At 41.5% G+C, this 19,717-nt stretch overlaps 1 protein-coding gene across 6 annotated transcripts in view; it reads left to right on the top strand.

The window, feature by feature from the left end:
- The window catches only part of VPS13B (vacuolar protein sorting 13 homolog B), a 382,095-nt gene that overhangs the window by 88,797 nt on the left and 273,581 nt on the right, over positions 1 to 19,717 (top strand). For all 6 annotated transcript variants that reach the window (XM_048507301.1, XM_048507297.1, XM_048507302.1 and 3 more), the window contains exons 18-19: positions 3,328 to 3,462; positions 4,603 to 4,776. In XM_048507301.1, the coding sequence (XP_048363258.1) occupies positions 3,328 to 3,462; positions 4,603 to 4,776 (309 nt within the window). The remainder of the gene's footprint in view (positions 1 to 3,327; positions 3,463 to 4,602; positions 4,777 to 19,717) is intronic.

Genomic DNA, 19,717 nt, shown 5'->3' with positions numbered 1-19,717 from the left:
TTTGTGCAGCTTGGTGGCTGTCAGACAAAAGACAGACAATCTGTGTTTTAAACAGATTGCAGGCCTTATATGAGCCAGACAAGAGGGATTTCTAACAACTGCAAATCATTCCAAGGTTGACATATTTTCCTTTCTGCCATTAGGAGATTGTTAAAATTGGAAACAACAAGCATGATAAATCTACACAGAAACTACAGATAAGATGAGAGGAGGAAAAATATATTCCTCAATAAGTTTCTATCCTTGTATTGAAAAGGACACAAGTGGTCTTCATGCAGGCTTTTTTCTTGTCAAGTCAAGAAGTGGATCTTTGTATGTTATGAAGCCACCTATATGAATAAGTTTTATTGTGGCAAAAACTTCAGACTGTTGTAAGAAATTGTTAATAAGCGTGTTACTTCATTGTTACGCAGGATATTTTATTAAATTAGAATCACAGGGGAATTTTCATTTTTTAAAACATCTGAAGAATGGAGAAGTCACTACTTGTCAGAAAAACTCTAATATGAATGCCAGTTGTCTTTTCAACAGAAGGTAAATTGGGAAGGCAGCAGTTCTCTCAGTTGAAAAAAAAAGAGGGGAAGGAGAGAGATTTGCTTAACTTTTGAACTTTACCATTCAAGTAGCATTTCTTCTGGTAGCTAACATTGCCAGATGAATATTATATACCCATGGGTACGATAGGGTGCTGTGTGTGACCCATGCCCAAATATTTGCATTGCATAAATTCACAGAGAAGGTGAGATCATCATCTAATAAAGAATGGTTTCAATTTGTCTTGGTGAATCAAGTGGATACTGTATTTAGGGGGTGGTGGGGGTTGAATTCACTCATGCAGGTTGCCGTCTGCAGTCCAAATTGCTGATCAGAGAGCCTTTATACACATTGGTAATGTGCTGTGCAACATAAGCTGAAATATATTCCACAAGGGAGGAAAACGGAATAGTTTACATACACTGTTCCTAAGTGCAATGAATATAAAACTCCATTACTCACTTTAAGCAGGTGCTTTTTATATGAGGCTTTAAAGAAATATAAAACTGCTGGTGAAATGATTGGTTTGAATAGGCACAACTTAACTTCCAGTGCTCTGACTAGATAAAGTCACTAAAACGGCTCCCACAAAAATTTATTTAATGCTTTTGAGAGATTAAAGGTTAATATCTTTTTAGTGGGAGAAGTTGACATTTTGACCAGTAAAAGACAAATTACCCCATGCACTAGTGTTGTAAACTTGCACAGCGGTCTGGATTCTGATAGGTATAAATAGAATAATTTGGCATTAATTCCAACTGTAATTTCATTAAATTCGGTAAGCTTCTCCAGTTCAGCTGTATGGTATATTTATCTGTCCGACCCCAAGCCATCATACCTTGATGAGGAAAGTTCCACTTGTATCCTAATTCTACTGCTTGCCTCTTATTTCCAACACCTCCACTGAGGAAAAGTCAAACTTGTGAGATGAACCGTCCCTTGAAAAAGTGTGTCTGTGACTGAAAACTTCTCAAGGCCGTTCATCCTTTCACTTACACTGGTTGTACTTAAGGCACATATTTGGAGGAGTTAAACCTCTAATGGAACAATTTCCTTAACCACTAAAAATAATAAATAAAAATGGAAATGTGTCAGTAGTCCTGACCAAATTAGAGGTCCTTTAGGCATTGTGTCTGTTAAGTTCTGTTGAGGCACTTCCAATTCACGGCGACCCTCATGGCACTGTAGCCTTTTTAATTTGATTTAATTTCTATACTGGGGCACCCATACTGGCAGAGGGAACAAACGCATCGGCGTCCAGCTCCCCATAACTCCATGACAGGGGCAAATCTGGAAGTGGACGCCCGAATGGATGCCAGGGCAGGGGGTTGGTGGGCTGGGGCAATTCCCAGGGGTGAAGACATCTTTAGTTGGCTTCCACTGGCATTCCAGCCTGGAAATACTACCCTTCAAGCCCAAAGACTGACCCTGCACTTTTGTGACCCTTCACAATGCCTGAAGGACCTCTACTTCGGTCACGAAGAAAAGCAGAATATAAATTAAAAATAAAATAAATAATAAGGATGTGTGGTTTGCCCAAGCAAGCTTCTATAACAGATAGGGGATTTTAACCAGGGTTTCCAGTTTTTAGATCTTTAAAATTATCCCTGTAGAAGGAGAGGACCTTACAGAAATAGATCCATTATGCTCGATTTAACCATGCGAGTTTTCATTGCACTATATCTGGACACAGTGTGCAACAGACTTCTCTCTGTGATACACCTCTGAAGATGCCAGCCACAGATGCAGGCGAGACGTTAGGAACAAGATCTATCAGACCACGGCCACGCAGCCCGGAAAACCCACCACAACCAGTTGAATCCAGCCTTGAAAGCCTTCGACGATACAGCAATACAGGAAGTTCAGTTTCAAGCTTGTCTAATTTGTGTTTGGAATTCTGTATATGTAAGATGGGGTGGAGGGAGTTCAAAGTGGAACGAAGTCTGTCCCTCTGGTATCTTCTTTTTCTTACAGGTGCACCAACTAATTTTTACAAATACTATAAGCAAATGTTGCAGCCTCCTGCAAGTTGCGCTTTGTGGAATAATAGCAGAGGTAGTATAGCCAATTGAAATGTGGGTGGGTGTTCAGTGAGCTTTCCTGTGCAACTGTGCCAAAGTTCTGTGTTCTTGACCTGTTACATCCCCCACTGCTACAGTTCTAGGTCCCTCTCTGGAAAAGGCTGCCAACAAATGCAGAGTTGAGCCAAACTGTGGGGTAGCTTCCTTTTAAAGTGTACAAATGGAGGCAGACAAGAGACCACCAAAACTATTTCCACTTTTGACTTCAGGCAAAACTGAACTTTGGTTACCATAAAAAGATGCAAGTGCAGTTACCTGCTGTGCAACTCAGCTATACATATGTGATTTTTATTTTGCTACTGAATTGAATGGTTTTTCAGTGTAATCTAAGAACTTTCTTTTGCTCATTTTAATATGCTGAAATTACAGGATAACATCTAAGAGAATCATAACATGCCTGGAGTATAAAATAAAAACAAAGCTGTATGTACAGATAATTAGTGTAATGATTCTTTTGGTGTTTTTATATTTATCTTCATTTGTTGAAAACAAATTTGCATAGATACTGTATGCCTATCTGTGTATATTAAAGTATTCCTATAAAGGGATTCATTCCATCCAGTGTATAAAAGATCAGTATCACAACAAATATATCATAAGACTTTCTAAAGCAGATAATTAAAGTGTAATTAAATTTAAATGCTTCAGTGAAAGAAAATAAAAAAATATTTAAATTCAGCAGGCTAGTACATTTGCAGTTTTCTTTTATTAGGTGTGAAATCTAAGAATCCCCTGCCAACTCTTGAGGGCTCAATCCAGAATGTTGAATTGAAGTACTGCAGCACATCATTGGTCAAATGTGCCTCTGGGACCATGGGATCAATAAAATTTTGTGCCAAAGCCCCAGGTATGTGCAGCTGGACCATGTAAAAGTTTATGGCCTGTGTAGGAGAATTGGCCTTGCTTTTTACAAGGAGAGTTACTGAAACAAGAATTTACTCATTGTTCCTATGAATAAGAGGTGTACTTATTTTTTTGTTTTGTTATGTTTTTAGAAACGAGTCAGGATGATGTAGCATAGCATCATCAACAGTTAAAATAAGAAATCCTATTAAGGCATTTTGTTTATTACAAGGCTTAAAGTTTGAAACTGGTACAGCTGAAAACCTTCATAATTATACAAAATTACTATGAAAGTAGATGTAACAACTGAATGTAATATCATGATAAAGACTAAACTTTAATTTAAAAGACTTAATGGGTTTCTTTAACTACATCAGGTACACTTTGAAGTGATTTCATCACACTTAAAGTTTTATGTATGAGCACAGTACATCTTTGAGAAATAGAATGAGCCTGTTTGAGCTAGATTTTTGTTATTGCTAAAATATGTTGAAGGTAGATGTGGATATCTGCAGAGACCTTGTGACCGAAAAATAGACAAAAATGTATAAACCCACTGGTGGGTGAAACTTCTTTTTGGATTAAGTAGAAACAACAACCGCATGGCTACTTTAAAATAAGCCACCTGCTAAACTTACTCTTTAGCTATATTTTCTTGCTCTTGCTCTTGATTTCCCTCTGAATATGTGAGGCCAGGTCTCTTAATTGTAACCAGATTGAGGGTTTCACTGCATGGCAGGAAGGCAACACACAGACAAAGCCAACTGGTGCAAAACAAGTTCCATTGAAAGATATATCTTTAAAATCAAGAAAGGAGTGATTAATCTTGCGGTCTGGAGCATTGTTCTCGTGGTTATTCACATTGTACCAAATTATAGTGTTGAAGACCTGCATGTGGGCAAAGCAGAGTGAAGTCCTAGTGTTGTCTTTTGGTCTATGCATAGTAATCAAGAAATCTTTTATGAACAATGAATCTGAATAATTTTTCTGGGTAATATTTCTTGGGAAGTATTCGATCTTCTAAGCCATAATAGCTATTATTGTCTTATTTCTTTTAATACAATGAAATGTAGTAACAGTTTTGTGGAGCCCACTGCACATGTTATTCGCTGAATCTCACAGTATGTTTTAATGATTCATTCAGGTGGTGGTGGAAAGGAAAAGCTAATCCCTTTAATTCAAGGGCCATCTGATACCAGAGACTTACACAGCAGCAAATGGCTCAATGAAAGCCGAAAGCCAGAATCTCTGCTTGCTCCAGATTTGTTGGCCTTCACAATTCAAGTCCCTCAGCATAAGGACTACAACTATAACTCAGGTGAGTGCAGTTCTTTTAAAGTTATGCCCTTTTGTCTTTTGACCTAATATCACATTCAGTTGGTAGAGAACATGTTTATGTTGTTTATTCCATGTATTCACTAACAATGGCTGAGATTCTATGAAGTACAACCATACGAAGGGCAACCATAGTCTCACTCTCCCTTTTCCCAGCAACACTGATGTTAGCTGTACATATGGCCCTCGCTTCAGCATTTGGGAGATGCCAAGGGTACTAGGCAGTGGTGGGATTCTGAATAGTTATCTACCGGTCATTTAAAACTAAACATTTTTGTATATTATTTTTCCAGTGTATCAATTATTATATGTAATATTACAGAGGAAAAGGATGCGTTTTATGTCTGTTTGCACCCTCTGCAGAGGCTATCAAGCCTCCCAGAAACTCTCATCTCTCCTTACTGTGTTTTGCCTGCATGGCCTTGTAACCTGCCCACAGCTGAATATTAAAGATCTACCTAGAAGAGTTAACTCACAGAACATGGTTTTGCCCTTCCCGCTGCAGCCTCTCGTTCCCTTCTAAAACCTGCTTCTGAGAACCGGGAGTTGTTCTCCCTCTTGTTTCATAAGCTCTTATTCATGGAAAAACTTGTGCAAGTGGGGCAGGTGGGCTGTTTCTGCCCATTCTTCCTTCTGAGGTCAGTTGCCATATCTGACACAGTTGCTGGAGCTCTTTGAGGCTCTTTAACATCCAGCCTGAGTCCTCTCATACATGTGGACAGAATTCATGTCTTTTGCTTGGATTTTTTCCCCCCGCTGGGTTGTTTGTAACTCATTGTCTACTAAATAAATTATGGTGTAGTGGTAAAATTCAGTGCACATGGTTGAACTATAGCATAACTCTAGGGCAGGGAGTGGTCCTCTAGTCATGGATGCTTGTAATAGTTGTTCAAACAGGCAAACAGATGTCTGCAAGGTTCAGTAGATGCAAGCGGTAGACAGATTGCAACCTTATTTTATTGTACTATGCCCTCCATGAACCCGAAATAGAAATATGCCCCAGCTTTCATATGTTGCAGCGTTGATATATTCTTCTATAGAGACATCATCCACGGGGAGGGGGAGTATAAAGCATTGCTCAGTCTTAAAGAATTATGTCACGCGTTCTGGTTTAATCTATGAAGATTTTTTTGATGTCCCTCAAGACTGTAAATGGAAAATTTTCCACAGCTTATAAGAAATATATTCTGCTGAAGTAATATTCTACTTGGTTGTTCACTAATGTTGATATTGTGTTTGGTTAGTAATGTGTCAGTCTGATTTTACAGGCTTAAACAGAGCGAGGAAGAAAGTTTTGAACTGAACAAGTTGTGAGGGTAGCGTGGCTGTAAATTTGTTCAGTGGCCTGATGGAAAAGGTGGATCTGCTCAGTTGTGGAATGACAAATTGTATTCCTTTCTTAAATAACTGCATCTTCTTCATGCCCTCTCTAAAAAGCATGCTGGTGTATCGTGTGAGTTTTTTTCCCATCATGCCAGCAAATATGAAAACCAAGTCCTGCCCTGAGGTTTTTTTCTCATGCCAGCAAGTATGAAAAGCAAGTGTGTGCAGAAACAACAATGTTACTTGATACTTCCATACTTTGTAAAGGTTAATTTTGTTCAGTGGGGTTAATTGGAAAGGAAAGGATGGGCAAAGTAAAAAAGAAAAAAAAGGCAGGTTTGCTGCTGCTGTTGCTTTGTGTGGGGGGGGGAGTTAAGAGGGTAAAATGAAGTTGCCATTTTTTCCAATTCGTAGTTCAAGCCTGGGCTAACATCCCTGTTAACAGTAAGCAACGGATTCTCATTTTAATTGTGTTTCTTGGTTTAGAAATGAAACACACACAGACACACGTATTGAGCATGTTCACTGCTGTGTCATGAAGTCTTTTAATATGTATGTGTGAGTGGATATATATGTGTGTGTATCCACAAACACACGTTCACAACCAATGAGCAGGAATATCGTGGTAATTAAAACTAAGTCACGTTTATGATTTGGGCATCAAAGTGTAAAAATTATACCCATCTATCTTATTACATTTCCTCTTCTCTCCCTCTTCTCTCCCTGAGGACTAAACTTTGTATTTTATCTGTAATTGTTGCCAGTTTTCTATCATGTTTCCACTGGGTCTCTAGTGCAAAAAAAAAAAAGTCTTATCCTACTGATGACAGAGTTTGCTTGAATGATTTCATGCTCTTAGCATTTTTGTTCACGGGAATTAGCAGCAAAATGTAACTACAGCTGAACTTAGCATCTATTTTTGTAATTTTGAAGTTTATACTCTGTTATTGGAGCTAAATGAAGAGATACAGGTGTTCTCCAGCTCAAGCCCGTTGGGATTTTTTTGATGGCTGAGGCTTGAAAAGAAAATGCATGTGTTTCTAGAGTCAAACAGCAGCTGTGAGACGAGGATTTATGCTTTTCTCAGAACTTTGGGATTTCAAAATGTTACATTTAATCACAGGCATAGAAAAAAAGAGCAAATGTTAAAGATGTTACATATAAAAGTAGGGGATTGATCTCTTTACCATACCAGCCGGTTGTGGGAATAGAGGAACAAAGTGGTCTTTAATCTTAATATGAATAATTTTTTTGAAAAGATTATAATAGTTTCCAAGGCCTCAATCTTCCAAGCAATTTCTTCCATGGCACAGAACATTTTTATCTTTTTCATATCTGGGGGAAAACGCATGACTTTATCTTTCAACATTTGGTAGCAGAGAAACCAAGTTATTATGCTATGTGCTGGAGTTGTGTGTTTCCATTTAGTAATATATTTAATTTGGTTGTTTGGGGGAAAAGATGAAATAGCCAATGAAAGTCTGGCACTTTTAAGTCCCACTAAACTCACTGGGAGAGAGTTCAAGAGGTGCTTCAGCCCAAATCAGTAAAGAAATTATTGAAAATTAAAATGGTTGCTCTTGTTGCTTCACGATCACATCAAGAGGCATTCTGATTCTTTGTCTATGATGTAAGTTTAGTTTTATTTGTTTATGACATTTCTAAATGACTTTTCTGCTATATTAGTATTTAAGGAGCCATATAAACAGTTATACTGAAAATATCTACAAATGTCAAAATAGCAAAAGAAAATGTGAGCATGAAAACTTGCCTTAAATCAGGCCTGTTTTAACAAAACCTATAATGGGATATACCGCAGTCAGAAAAACAATTATGGAGACAGACTGCTAAAATAATAAAAACGGGAGTGAACCATCTATTCAAGCCTGACAGAACAACTTTACTTCCTAAAATTCTAACTCTACTTCCTAAAATTCAATAATTAAGGCTTTTGGTAGGCCTTTCTGAGGAGGGGATTCTATAGTTTTGCTACTACATTTTTTTAAAGGCCCTTACCTGAACCAACACAGAACAAAACTCTATGAGAATAGATTTTGGAAACGAGTTCCATCTGATGATCTCAACTGTTAAAAGTAGTAATGTAAGGGATTCCCTATCTGAGATACTTTGTGTTCAGGATATATAAAGATTTATAATCTCAGACTCCAAATCATTAAATTAATAATGTCCTTTTTTTATTTAAGGGAACACTTTTCAAAGAGAAGTTCTTGGATAGTTTTATGCTTAAAACGGCCTTTTACCATGGTACATTTCTGAATTGGGGTCTGTGTTTGAGAGTTGCTATTAGATACTTTTATGGGGAGAAGATTTTTTTTTTTTTGATGCTATGCAGGTTCTCCTCCTGCCAGATCCTGTGGTGAAGTCATAGTTCGGTATTTATGATGTAATGTTCTGTTCCTATGGAAATTGTGATATAGCAAATTCAGCATTTTAAATTTATAAGGATTAAATAGGAGGAACATATGGGGTATGCACAAATATAGTACTTCAAAAAAATAAAATCTGGCTGATTTAGAAACAATAACTGACACGAGATTTAAATTATAGCTATTCAAAAGATTTAGCTAATGTAAAGGAGTCTAATCTCCCTTAAGTTGTTTCTACAAGTGTAAGTGATTTCTTTTGTACTCTGTAAAGAGGTTTTTGATACTTCAGAGAACACCGTTCAGCCCCAAATCGCTTCTGCATCTGCAGGCTTATAAAATTCTCTGACAGTTTTAGAGTTATGAAATTTTGTGATCTAGCTACCAAAAGCCAAGTGGGAAGCAATTCCTTTTCTGTGTTTCATCTTACCCTACTCTTTCATTGTGATTCTATCCCATAGAAGGGTGTGTTATAAGCTAAACTTCTTCTATATGCACAACTGCTGGTGTATCAGGCAATCTGAATTTGACCAGGAAATAGAAGTAGTTTTATGGGAGAACGAATTTATTCCCAAGAATGATGGTTCTCTGTCATGTACCTCTTTGTTCCCAGGGATATATCTACACCTTTCCCCCCTGCTTAGCTGCATGGCTATATCCTGAAAAACATGGGGGTGGAGGGGAATCACCATTTACTCTGAAGCCCTTCCCATGGAGCACTTTAGGATATGTGCTTAAATGGCAGTGGAAAAACTTACCTTTGTTTTTTAAGTGCACAGTAATTTGCCTCTAAAAAATTGGATGGGGGGAGGGAAAAGTTGCACAATCAAAATGTTAACCAAATCACATCAGAAAAGGTGACCAAAATTATCAGATTAGAATAGAGCAGTGGTTCTCAACCTTCCTAATGCTGTGATCCTTTAATACAGTTCCTCATGTTGTGGTGACCCCCAACCCTAACATCTATCCATTTTACAGATGGAGAACACTGATGCAGAAAATCTTAGGCGACCCCTGTGATAGGGTTGTTCGACCCCCAAAGGAGTCATGACCCACAGGTTGAAAACCACTGGAATAGAGCTAGAATACTTGGCGGTGATGGTGGTTCAGTAATATTTGCCACAAGTAGAAGGTTCATTTAGCTGTGTCTGTGCCAGAGGAGCACAGTTGACTGGGTAGGTAGCTAGTATTAAGAGAAATATGGAGGAAGCGTAAGCCTGTCTTGACAGAAGTAAGTCCACATTATTCAATGGAATTGACTCTCGGGCACAAGGTCTGTAGGATTGCAGCCATAGATCCAGTTCTAACTAGTGTGCATATGTAAGCAGAACAGTCTTGTTATAGTTAGAAAGTTATCATTCACAAACATACTGAAAACAAAGTCAGTGGGTATATACAAGCATTTGTACAAGTACATGCAAGGAATGCTTCCTCTGGTATGACAGCATACAAAAATTTGCTTACAAACGGAAGATTCTTGTTATTTTTACAAATTTTCTGGATATTGCCTACCAAGCGTACTTCTAACTAGCCTACATCTACCAAGCATACTTCTAACTGGCCTACATCTACATTCTAACTAGCCTAACTAGTTGAATGTATGTATCTTTATGGAATTTCTGTGGAAATGGACAATGAAATATGTCATTGCTCATTGAAGAATTTGTTTCTGAAGGGTGCACAAAGTCTAAATTTTGCATGAGAAAATTGTGTCTAATTGAAGCAAAGGTAGAGGGCTTTTGAAAAATTGAATTCCTCTAGCCGGAGAATTAGTTCGTTAGATAATGCAATGGCTATATTAGATGTCTGTTTCAGTCACAATACACAGTGAATAACTTTAGGGAAAGTTAAGTATTAAAATGGGAGAAGATGTACTGTTTCAAGGGACGATTTCACCCTCCCCTTGAAAAGATAAGAAGCAATGATTCAACTGGTGGCAAAGCCATTTGAATGTATAGAAATCATTCTTAACTATAACAACAGTTGGGAAATGGAACGACTTGCAGATCAAAACTATAGTCATGTTCTCCACTTTGCTCTAAAAGGGTTTTTAAGCAAGACTTCATAATCTTTCCAAGATAATTATAATCTTTCCAGGACAGCTTACATTAGTTAATAAAGGGAGAATTATTTACCAGTGGATTTCAAATTCCTTAACCTCAGGATGAATTTTCCATTACTGAAGAAGCTCTGCTTCTCTGCTACAGATACCCAAAGTGTTCAGGGAGCTTCAGGAATTCTAGACTTCATTCTATATCCTGTCTCTTCCTGCCTATTTTCTGTGGAAAGTTGATAATAGCTAACAATTTGTTTCACCTTCTCCTATTGATCATTTGGTCCGGAAAACACTTTGATCATCGTTGTTCTGGCACCGGGAGTGTGGGAGCAAGAATCAAAAACATTAAATTCCTTTAGGTGTCAAACAGAGATGCAGGTAAACCTGTTTCATAATCAAGCATCCCTTACCCTTCATCCTTCCTTAAGGCAGGAGAACTATAAGATGCAGAAGAAAAAGTATATATTCAGCTAACAAGCTGCACTGTTGGAATTAAACATGAAGGACAACTAAATGTGCCTCCTATTCACTGAGAATTATGACAGTGCCCTCTTTTAGAAGCCTTGCAGAACAGATGTGCACCTTCTGCCAGTGCTGCATTGGCATGAATCTATTAGAGAGCAGAAGCATCTTTTCGAGCTAGACAGTGGTTTTCCATCCAAGAATTAACCAGACCTGGCCCTCTTAGTTTTCGACATCAGGAGTGTTCAGAGCAGTATGCCTATAAGCCCACGTACATTGGTTTGTTGAATTTCCCTTTAATTAAGGGAGAGCTTTTGTTAAATATCAGAACAAATGTTAGTAAGCAATCCAACATACAACTGCAAGAAAGATGCCAGGGCCACCAGAAAATAATGGATGCATGAGAGATCAAACTTCAAACCTTCTGAGTTTTATGGTTTAACATAGTTGATCAAACAACTGTCACAAAACACTTCCAGAAACAAGGCAAGTATATATCAGTGTTGCAGATATCATTTCTATGCCTGACAACCATTATGCAGTCTGTATTTCTTGAGGTACAGATTTGAATATGAAAACCTGCTTTTAATTAAGCGTGTATCGGCTGGAATACTAGAGCAGCTCCTACTCAGTTAAAAAAAAAGATCCTGAGAACTTTTAACTTCCATCTGCTTTCACGCCAAAGATGAGTAGAAGAGACTGTAGCTGTTTACTTTCTGTTAATGTTTAAACTGGCTTCAATGTCTCTAACTGCATTTAATCCCTGTGATTTAAGTGCTGCGCATGGTGATGGAAGCTGACCATTAGCAAGAAGGAAAACATGAAAGCAAATGCCAAAACATTCATAACAAATATGGCTGCGTTTGACAAACTCGTGATGTATGTGTTTGTAGAACACTTAAGCTGTAATTCCCTGCTCAGTTATACCTGTGTAAATATTGTTTAAGCCTCTGGGACTTAATTGCACCCAAATGGCACCCTATTGCAGCCACGGTTTTCAAGTGTATTGCCTTGACAAATAAATAGAACCATATATTACCGTCCCCAAGTTACTGTATTGAACATAAGGACAGATACAGCATTGTTTGCTTGTTTTACATTTACATTCCACCCTGTACGAAAGTCGTGGAGGGGCTTGCATAAATATTTTAAAACTTACATTCTTGAAAAGCACAGTAAAAAGAACAAAGAAATATAATTGTACCCATGTTTTAAAAATGACTCCAAACATTCAGGTTCTCCCCTCCCCCAGCAAACCCCCCCCCCCCCATAGAACATCCCTTGAAAGATAACCTTTAACATTTACTTGCTTTGCACATGTCGCCCTGAGAGAATGCAGGGAATCAAAGATGACTTGGTGTGGGAGAGCCAGGTCCAGATTTCCACTGAATCATGGAGGCTTTTGGGTGACCTTGGGCCAACCGTTGCCTTTAAGTGTATTGTCGAAGGCTTTCACAGCGTGATAGTTGCAGGTTTTCCAGGCATTAAGCCTAATGTATCTCACGGGGTGTTTGTGAAGGCAAAATGGAAGAAGGGAGAATGATATATACTGCCCTGAGCACTTTTGTGAAAAGGGAGGAGCTTGGTGTGACAGCTGGAGCCTCCTCTTCTCTTCGAGCTAGAAGGGTCTTTGGCCTCCATTTCCCCAAGGTCTCAGAAGTGAAGGGGGTGGTGTTGTGTCCACCCTCTTCCTTCCCATCCTGTCAGGGTGCTTCCAATGCTCTCCCTCTGCCAGCTTCGGGAAGAAAGTCACCCCAACTACTACCTCCTCCACTGGGGGTCTTGAACACAGGATAAAAACGTACTAAATAACGTTAGTCAAGAATCTTCTGTTAGGAGGAATCTCTTTAACACAGGCAGTTAATGATGCGCTAAATGGATTGGTAAGTTTGGGCTGACAGCCGAGCCCCTAGGTAATAAGCCAGCCTTTTACATTCAGAGGCACTTCGTCCTGTCTCCGGTACTATTCTGGCAAAGAGACACAGTTCTGAGAACCCATGTCAGTATGGTTTGTTCCCCCAGTATGCCCACAATCTGGCAACTGGCTTAGTCCTGGGCCATCTTGGTATAACCAGAGCAAGTACCGGATTTAGTCTTTATATGAAACATCCTTGCACATTAACCTGCTTGAGCTTAGTGCTACCTGACATGCTCTGATGTCACTTGCAAATCTGATTCAGGAGAGAGACATGGTGATTGCTGTGGGCACCCTGTCTTTGTGCAAGGATTTGTGTGAGATTGGAATGGGCCATCTTGCACAATTTCTGCTGTCAGCGCTACTTGTTGCCAGATTGTCCAACAATTGGGTAGATGGGCGGAGATGGTCCGGCAAGGCCCAGCATGAGTGGGCAGTGGCATGGCTGGTGTTTGACTCATGGCCACCATCATTCTGATTGCCTGGATGGTAGGTTTGTTCACTTCAGTGATGATTGCCACTGCCCCCTGTACTGCACTGGGAAGGGGTGGGGGAGAGATTAGTTGGCCAGGGCCACTGCTGTATCTCTTTCCACCTCTGTTGCTATTGCTCCCAGGCAGTTGCCGAGGCCATGCTGAACAAGGCCTTTGTCATACTGATTTCCCTCTCTAGTCAAGAGACTCTGCTTTGTAGACTTTGTCCAGGGGAGGCAGTTGCGTCTTCCTCCAAAAACCTGAGCTCCTGAGCATCAAGCAGATTTGCCATCATGATGTTTCCTCTCTTCCCCTCATGGCATGGCTTATCACACCCTGTCCATCTGACCAGATGATCGTCTGGCAATATGGGTTGCATCGAGGAAGCCCTCTACCTGCAAATCTTATTCAGCAATCAGCTATGTTTGCCACTTGGGTGGAATTTAAATAGCTGGAGGCATACTCTTGTCCCATTGACTGGATTTTTTTTTCTTTGAAGAGCTCTGATTTGGTTAACTCTTCTGTTAAGGTTCACTTGGCACCAATCTCTTCTTTGCATGATGGGATGGGTTCCCATTCATGGTTTTCATCCCCCATTCTGGAAGGTCTTAACTCCATGTTTCCTCCTGTTAGATGCTCACTTCCTCAGTGGAGCCTCATGTTGGCTTCAGCGCTGCTCACCCATGCTCCCTTGGAATCTATGGCTTCATGCCCTGTAAAACTTTGGTCGCATATAGTGGTCTTCTGGAGGCAATTACCTCTGCTCTCAGAATCAGTGACTTAAGGACCCTATGTGTGACCATTCTTTTCTTCTTTACTTTCCAAACAAGGTGATCCCGTCACCTCATCTTGAGCACCTGCCTAATGTGATGTCCCGGTTTTCCCTATTCCAAGTCCTCCCCATGTTTAAAGATCCACCCTATGTTGCAGTTAGGTATGGAGAGATGGTGTTGGACTCAATACCACCTTTCCATATCCTTTCCCACAATAAAGAGGCTATACTTGCAGTGACCTGCCCAGCCCCCTGGGTAACTAGCCCTCCATCCTTGTATCTCCCCCTCTCAGATCCCCAGCCAGTGGTTGCACAGATCTTCTTCAGCTGTCTCCAACCTTAAACCAACAGCAGGAGTTTCCACAGCTAACTGGGGTGCGGTTGTGCAGCCTTTTAATTCTTCTAGTTTTGAACTTCTTTTTAAAAGCAGATTTGTAAAGTAAAGAATATGTGTGAGAGAGACACATTTGAGGAAGGATTTGGGGGTGAGACTGCTGAGAAATTCCCTAGACTGTTTCTGCTTGTTAATATTTGCTACTAAATTAGGGAACCGCTGCTGGTTTGGTACATACTTGTACATCTTCTGGTATCCAAGCAGCTGTGCATGCATTGCATGTGCTATAATTTAGTTTCCAGCTGTGAGTGTGTTCTGTAATAGATAGCTGATTATTTCCATTGAGAAAGAAAGGAAGTGCTCAAGGCTAACTGCTGAGAGTATGAAAATTTTATACCCTCCTAACCCCAAACATTTGCTGGTAGCTAGACAAGGAGAAGTCAATGTATTTGAAAACAAATAAGAAGAAATTTCTTGCTAGTTATCTTTACAAAACTTGTTAAGTTAGCCTATTGGAAGTATATTTTTAAACAGCTGCTTGTAGATCTAATATTTAGCATTTTGGTTTAGGCCAGAAATAAAGTAGGCAATGAATATATCGGTATTTTATGGTTCCCATACTAGATAATGCTCTGATAGTTTGACTGCCAAAAAGACAAATGAGCTGTAGATCAAATCCAGCCTAAACTCTCCATGAAAGCTAAGATTATTATTGTAGTTTGGTCACATTATGAAATGATGAGACTCACTGGAAAAGACAATAACCCTAGGAAAAGTTGAAGGCAACAGGAAAAGAGGAAGTTCCAACATGAGTTGGATTGACTCAATAAAGGAAGTCATGGCCTTCAGTTTGCAAGATCTAAGACAGTTAACAATAGGATGTTTGGAGGTCATTATTTCATAGGGTTGCCATAAGTCAGAAGTGACTTGATAGCATTTAGCACACACAATGTAACGTGTTGTACATTGAGCAATTCTGATAGATTACTGCAGTGTGTGTTATGTTGGGCTGCCTTTGAAGATTATCCAAAAACTCCAGGTTGTGCAGAATTTGGCAGGCACGTTGTTGTTGAAGGCAGGATACAAGTTCGTGTCATCTCTGTGCTGAAAAATCTGTACTTCCTATCTATCTATTATCAGGCATAATTCAAAGTGCTGGCTCTCACCTTTTAAGATGCTAAATGGTTTAGTACAGGGGTCGGGAACCTGCAGCTCGCGAGCCACATGCGGCTCTTCCACCGCTGTTCTGCGGCTGCATGAGCCGAGCCACTGGCCCCATCCTCGCCCGCCCTGCAGGCAGCAGGGCGGGTGCATCCATCACCTGTGGCCGGCTAGGCCATGCCGTGGGCTTTGCCTCCTGCCCGCCCCACTGGTTGCGGGGCGGGCGCTCTCCCGGTGGCCGGCCAGGCTGAGCCGCCAGCCACATCTTTGCCCGCTCTGCAGGCAGCAGGGCGGGCGCATCCGTCGCCCATGGCAGGCTAGGCTGCGCCGCGGGCTTTGCCTCCCGCCCGCCCCTTTGGTTGCGGGGCGAGTGGTCTCCCAGCGGCCGGCCAGGCCAAGCCGCCGGCCACATCTTCGCCCGCTCTGCATGCAGCAGGACGGGCGCATCCGTCGCCCATGGCTGGCTAGGCTGCGCCGCGGGCTTTGCCTCCCGCCCACCCCGCTGGTTGCAGGGCCGCTGGCCCCATCCTCACCTGCCCTGCAGGCGCGGGGGGTGAGCTGGCGGGGGGGAGCGAACAAGTGGGATGGGGCAGGGGGATGGGGGCTTTCCAGTGTTTTGCACTGAGTGTCACATGTATGACTATCTGCCACTAGGACAGAAGTCATGGGTGTGCCCTCGCTGCAATGAGCTCCTGGCACTCAAGGAACGTGTGCGTTCTCTTGAAGCCAAGGTGGCAGACCTGGAGAAGCTGAAAGAGGCAGAGAGGGTGACAGACGAGGCTTTCAGGGACCTAACAGCCGGGTCCCACTCCCAAGGTGACATCTCTTCAGATGTCATGGAGAATGAAGGCCTTGGGGATGGAGGGTGCCAGTCTGAGGTGGGGGAAGATGCCAACTTAGATGGGATCCCTTCCTTAACTGGTGATCAGCTATCCTCTACGCACTGAGGATTACCCTCGAGTGGGGGGGGGGCTCCTTGTAGTGGGTGGTTCGATCATTAGAAATGTAGAGAGTTGGGTTTGTGAGAGGCATTGATGACCGCATGGTGACTTGCCTGCCTGGTGCGAAGGTTCTGCGGATGTCATACAACAGGTCTAGATAGGCTTTTAGACAGTGCTGGGGTGGAGTCAGCAGTTGTGGTCCCACATTGGCACCAGCGACATTCAGGAATGTAGCCGGGAGGTTCTGGAGAGCTAGAGAAATTTAGGCTGCTAGGAAACAGGTTTGAAGTCCAGGACCTCAAAGGTGGCATTCTCAGAAATGCCCTACCAGTTCCATAGCACTTGGGAGAGCTAAGGCAAGCAGAGATACAGGGTCTCAATGTGTGGATGAGAGAGGTGAAGATTGTAAAGCACAGGGTTTCAGATTTGTGGGAACTGGGAGACTTTTTGGGACAAAGGTGAGGCCCACTGTGTACAAGCTGGGTTGGGCTTCATCTTAACCAAAGAGGAACCAGGCTGCTGGCGCTCAACATTAAAAAGGTGGCAGAACAGCTTTTAAACTGATCACTGGGGGAAAGCCGACAGGAGTTGAGGTGACTTTGGTTCGGAATACAGTATCTATGGGGATGCAGAGAGGGAGGTTTTTCTAAATCAACCCCCTACCAGCTAAGAACATAGCAATGTGCATGTGACAAGGGATAGTGTCTACAACAGACTTGAGGGTAAAACACATAGAAATCCCAGGTTAAGGACAGGGAGCAGGGTATACAGGTGTCTCTATGCTAATAGTAAGAAGCCTTCGACCTAAAATGGGGGGGAACTAGAATTACACAGAGTTTTGAAGGAGGACTTTGATATAGTGGGCATTACAGAGACATGGTGGAATAAAGGAGAACCAGTGGGATGCTGTTATACCAGGCTACAGGCTCTATAGGAAGGATAGGACAGGGCGCATTGGGGGTGGAGTTGCCCTTTACATCAAAGAGAGCATAGTATCACATAAAATAGACAATGCAAGGGGAGCTGGTTCTCCTACAGAATCACTATGGATATCAATACCAGGTGTGAAGGACAGTTTAATAATAGGAATATATTATCGTCCCCCTGACCAAAGTGCACAAGAGGATTCTGAGATGGAAAAAGAAATTAGAGAGGCCAACAAAAGCAAAAAAATGTAGTGGTAATGGGTGATTTTAACTATCCCCATATAAACTGGAAAAATGCATGTTCAGGTCATAGTAAGGAGAGAGAGAGCATTCCTGGATATGCTAAATGACTGTAGCTTAGAGCAGATGGTTATTAGGAACCAACCAGGAGAGGAGTGATCCTGGATCTAATTCTATATGGGACGGGACCTGGTGCAGGAAGTCCAGTGTTGTTGAGAGCCGATAGGGAACAGCGACCACAATGGCCTGTGAGATTCAGGTATCTCAGCATGCGAACAAGTGGCAACTACTAGTAATAGTTACATTCGCCTTCAGAAAGGGAAATTTCTCAAAGATGAGGGGGATAGTGCGCAGGAAGCTGAAAGGGAAAATCGAGAGAGTCAAAACTGTCCAGGATGCTTGGAGGTTATTTAAAAACACAGTAATAAAAGCTCAGCTGGAATGTGTTCCTGGGTTAGAAAAGGCAACACCCAGTCCAAAAGAAAGCCACCATGAGTTAACAAGGAGAGGTTGAGGAAATTATCAGAAAAAGAGAAAATGTCTTTTAGAAAATGGAAGTCCAGTTTGGCTGATATGAAAGAATATGAGAGGGAACACAAATGGTGGCAAAAGAGAAACAAGGTTAGCTGTAAGGGGAGGCAAAAAAGGATTATGAGGAGCGCTTGTGGCTCACGAACATCAAGACCAGCAACAAACAGTTCTTCAAGTACATCAAAAAAGCAGGAAGCCAGCAAAGGAAGCGGTAAGGCCAGTTAGATGACAAAGGGAACAAAGAGGGTGTGCTAAAGAAGATGGCAGGGAGATTGCGGAGAGAAGCTGAATGAATTCTTTGCATCTGCAATGTCTTCACCCAAAGAGGGAGTGAGGAACATTCCTGCACCCTGAACCAAGCTTCTTGGGAGTGAATCCGAGGGAACTAGCGAAGATAGTGGTAGACAAGGAAAGAAGTTCTGGCAACCATTGATAAACTAAATGTTACCAAATCCCTAGCCCCAGATTGCATTCACTGCAAGAGTTCTTAAAGAGCTCAAGCCTTAAAGTACTGAGATCTTCTCCCTTTAATATACAACTTATCCCTGGAATCAGGCTCCATCCCTGAAGACTGGAGAGATGGCCAATGTCACTGTAATCTTTAAGAAAGGATCTAGGGGGACCGGGGAAATTACAAGGCCAGTCAGTTTGACATCATTCCTGGTAAATTAGTAGAATCTATCATTAAAGATAAAATTATAAAACATGTAGAAAAGCAAGACCTGCTGAGAAAGAGTCAGCATGAAGCTTTTGCAGAGGCAATTAGGTCTGTCTTACAAACTTACTAAGAGTTCTTTGAGGGGTGTAAACAGGCATGTGGACAGGGGTGAACCGGTGGACATTGTCTACTTGGATTTCCAAAGGAGCTTTTGACAAAGTTCCTCACCAGAGACTGTTAGAGAAAACTCAGCAATGAAGGAATAAGAGGGGAAGTCCTCCTATGGATTAAAAACTGGTTGAGAAACAGGAAACAAAGAGTGGGTGTAAATGGGAAGTTCTCACGATGGAGAGATGTCGGGAGTGGTGTCCCCCAAGGATCCGTTTTGGGACCAGTGCTCTTTAACCTATTCATAAATGACCTGGAAGTAGGGGTGGGTAGCGTTGTGGCCAAGTTTGCAGATGATACCAAATTATGTAGGGTGGGTGAGAACCACAAAGGATTGCGAAGAGCTCCAAGCGGACCTTGATAAATTAGGTGAGTGGGCTCAGAAATACTTAAATACAGTTCAATGTAGCAAAATGTAAAAGTGATGCACACAGGGGCGAAAAATCCAAAACTTCACATACATGCTACAGGGGTCAGTGCTATCAGTCACAGACCAGGAAAGGGATTTAAATGCGTCTTAGTTGATAGTTCCATGAGAATGTCAACTCAATGCATGGCAGCTGTGAAAAAAGAGCAAAAC

This window comes from Sphaerodactylus townsendi, linkage group LG09 (genome assembly GCF_021028975.2).
Source record: "Sphaerodactylus townsendi isolate TG3544 linkage group LG09, MPM_Stown_v2.3, whole genome shotgun sequence".
In the NCBI taxonomy this organism is placed as follows: Eukaryota; Metazoa; Chordata; class Lepidosauria; order Squamata; family Sphaerodactylidae; genus Sphaerodactylus; species Sphaerodactylus townsendi.
This window is presented reverse-complemented; position numbering and strand designations above follow the sequence as displayed.